The following is a 3,548-nucleotide window of genomic DNA, read 5'->3' as shown; positions in this document are numbered from 1 at the left end:
CACACACACACACACTCCTCCGCTCCCACGTGTACCCACCCAGCTTTACAGACAGATTTAGATATAATTCACCGGCCATAAAATTCACCATTTGAAACTGTAAAATTCCATGGTTTTTAGTATATTTACAAGGCTGTGCAACCTCCACCACTAATTCCAGAGCATCAACTCCAAAGAAACCCTCTACCCACGGTCACTCCACATTTCCCTCCCCGCCCAGCCCCGAGTCTACTTTCAGTCTATGGAGTTGCCTATTCCGGACATTTCACATAAATGGGATCACATAATGGTAACTTTCTATGGCTGGCTTTTTTTCACTTAGCATGTTTTCAGGGTTCATACATGTTGTTGCATGCACCAGTACTTCATTTCTTTTTATGGCTGAAAAATATTCCGTTGTGGGGTGTTATCACATCTGGTTTACCCATTTATCAGTTGATGGCTATTTGGGTTGTTCCTACCTTTTGGCTGTTATGAGTAACGCTGCTATAAACATTTTGTGTACGAGTATTTGTGTGGACATATGATTTCGATTCTCTTGAGTATATTCCTAAAAGTGGAATTGCTGGGTCGTATGGTAACTCTATGGTTTGGGACTTCCCTGGTGGCTCAGACTGTAAAGAGTCTGCCTACAATGTGGGAGACCCAGGTTCGATTCCTGGGTCGGGAAGATCCCCTGGAGAAGGAAATGGCAACCCACTCCAGTATTCTTGCCTGGAAAATCCCATGGACAGAGGAGCCTGGTTGGCTACTGTCCACGGGGTTGCAAAGAGTCAGCGACTTCACTATCACTATGGTAACTCTATGTTGAACTTTTAAAGAAACTGTCACACAATTTCCCACAGCAGTTGTGTCATTTTCATCCCTACCAGCAATGTATGAGGGTTCCAATTTCCCCACATCCCTGTCAACGTTTGTTACTGTGTGTCTTTTTGATTATAGCCACCATAATGGTGTGAAGTGATATTTCATCTGTATTTGCATTTTCCTAATAGCTAATGATGTCAAATACTTTCTGTGTGCTTATTAGTCATTTGTATATCTTCTTTGGAGAAATGTCTATTCATCAACTTTGTTCATTAAAAAAATTAGGTTATTTGTCTGTTTTGAGTTGTAGGAGTTCTTTATGAATTCTGAATATTAGATACTGACTAAATCTATGACTTGCAAATATGTTCTCCCGTTCTGTGGGTTTTCTTCATTTTCTTGATAGTGTCCTTTCTCACACAATGGTTTGTAACTTTGATGTTAAATTTATGTATTTTTTTCCTTGGTTGCTTGTGCTTTTTGTGTCATATCCAAGAAACTGTTGCCTAGTCCAAGGTCATGAAGATTTACACTTACGTTTCCTTCTAAGACTTAGTCGCATCCATCTTTGCATGTAGCCAGGAACACACATTTTAGGCTCATTCCTCCACTTCTACTGACTCCTACATACCCCTATGCTGCCGCTGACACCTCTACATCCTGACATGTATCCTGTTCATGCATAGGTCCACTCATCCACCTCACATCAACTGCATGTTGACAAGAACAATGCCTTAAGCTTGCTGCCTCACACATATACACGCCCCAGCCTCTTCCTTCCAAGTTTCATACATACTGGCCCTCGACCCTGCCTGGAGCCCATCTCTACAGCTCCCGCTGTCCACACGTTGCCTCAGACCCCCGCCACTCCTGACTACTCTGCACCTCCCCAGGCAGGAATTTGAGGCTGAACGGAAGCCAGACCTGCGGCGAGATGTTTACCTTCAGGACATTCACTGTGTCTCCTCCCTGTGCAAGGCCTACTTCAGAGAGCTGCCGGACCCCCTGCTCACTTACCGGCTCTATGACAAGTTTGCTGTGAGTTGAGTGGAAGGGGAGTGGGAGAGAAGGCTGAGGGTGGCCGCTCTGATGCGACATCCCAGATGATTCTAATGCCAGACAGAGTCCTAGGGACCCCGCGTGACGGAGACCACATGGAAACGACAAGACCCTTCCCTACAAGTCTCCTGGTCCTGCCATCTCCGCCCTCCCCCGCCCCTCTTTTCCCCAAGGCCTGCAAACTGCACCCAGTGCAGGGGGAGACAGGGGCGGGGAGGCGGGGGGGGGGCGGGGGTGGGTGGGAGCAGACACTGGAAAGCCCTTGGAAATCACCTAGACCAGAGCTTCCCTACATTTCAGAGAATGAGAACACTTTCAGGAAGCCAGATGTTTTTCAAATGTGCCCTTCTGTGAACTGTGATTTGTGTGTTGAACATCTCTTGAATACATGACAGGATTTCCCTGGTGGGCCAGTGGCTAGGGCTCCCGGTCCCAGTGCAGGGGGCCAGGGTTCAATCCCTGGTCAAGGGACTGGATCCCACACGCCACAACTAAGACCCAGCACAGCCAAATACATAAATAATGTTTTAAAGGGAAAGAAAATACATGGCAGAAGCGCCATCTTGAACTGAGTAACATTTTTACTTATATTTTTTAAAGTATTTATTTATTTATTGGTTGCACCTTCTGGCTTATGGGATTTTAGCTCCCTGACCAGTGATTGAAACAGGGCCCTCGACTGTGAGAGCTTCTTAACCACTAAGACGGGAGACCCCCAGGGAACTGCCTTGAGTAACACTTTTAAATTAAGTTGCATTTTATTGAGCATGACATCATTTACAGATCCTAAACAGCCAGGGCATGCCATTCAGCCCAAATAGACCAGGCTGGGTGGGCATAGGTCTTCCCGGACACCCTGAAATAAACCACAGCCCCTGGTGCACCCACAGGATGAAACCCCGAGTGTTTTCCAGTACCAGAGCACAGTTGATGAGGATGCTCAGGCAGAGAGGTGGCAGGAGCTGCTCATGGTCACAAAGCCCTAAGTGGCATGGCCAAGAGGCAGCAGCAGGTCTCTGTGGGACCCAAGTTCTGTCTGCTACTTCAGTGTGCTACGAAGATCCAGGGTTGGGGGATGGCGTGGGGTTGAGCACAGACTGTTTCTGAGAGTTTGGCTCAGAGGTCTGGGAAGGACGCTGGGGCAGCACTGCGTCACCGACTCCTGCCCCTTGCTCCCAACCAGGAGGCTGTGGCAGTACAACTGGAACCTGAGCGCTTGGTCAAGATCCTAGAGGTGCTTCAAGAACTTCCGGTCCCCAATTACAGGTGTGTGGGGCTCCCCCCGCTAAGCCCGGGCTTGCGCTTTACCTGGGGCCTTAACTCGTCGCTTCTCTTCCGGCCCCCACCCTGTGTGAGCTCGGCCCCTTGACGCCCCCTTTCTGCAGGACCCTGGAGTTCCTCATGAGGCACCTGGTGCACATGGCCTCATTCAGCGCCCAGACCAACATGCACGCGCGCAACCTGGCCATCGTGTGGGCCCCCAACCTGCTGAGGTGGGTGCATGTGTGGTGTCCTGGCCGAGCCTAGCCCCTGGGGAGCTGCTTGAGGACGGAGTGTGGCTGTGTGGTACTGGAGAGGGCTCTTACCCAGTTAGAACAGGAAGGCTCAGGGTTACACGGTGTGGCTCACCTATGCGAGCCCTTTCTCTGAGCTTGAGTAAAGTCCCTAAGGATGGGGCCTTT

The 3,548-nt window shown here is 49.3% G+C and overlaps 1 protein-coding gene across 1 annotated transcript in view; it reads left to right on the top strand.

Annotated features, from left to right (window-relative positions):
- Positions 1 to 3,548, top strand: part of ARHGAP30 (Rho GTPase activating protein 30) — a 15,232-nt gene that overhangs the window by 5,301 nt on the left and 6,383 nt on the right. The window contains exons 2-4 of the mRNA XM_010833699.1: positions 1,547 to 1,845; positions 3,050 to 3,132; positions 3,252 to 3,359. Of these exons, the coding sequence (XP_010832001.1) occupies positions 1,547 to 1,845; positions 3,050 to 3,132; positions 3,252 to 3,359 (490 nt within the window). The remainder of the gene's footprint in view (positions 1 to 1,546; positions 1,846 to 3,049; positions 3,133 to 3,251; positions 3,360 to 3,548) is intronic.

The sequence above is a fragment of the Bison bison genome, unplaced genomic scaffold, assembly GCF_000754665.1.
Source record: "Bison bison bison isolate TAMUID 2011002044 unplaced genomic scaffold, Bison_UMD1.0 scf7180017863823, whole genome shotgun sequence".
Taxonomy (NCBI): Eukaryota; Metazoa; Chordata; class Mammalia; order Artiodactyla; family Bovidae; genus Bison; species Bison bison.
The sequence above is the reverse complement of the archived record's forward strand: the minus strand, read 5'-3'. Positions and strand labels throughout refer to the sequence as shown.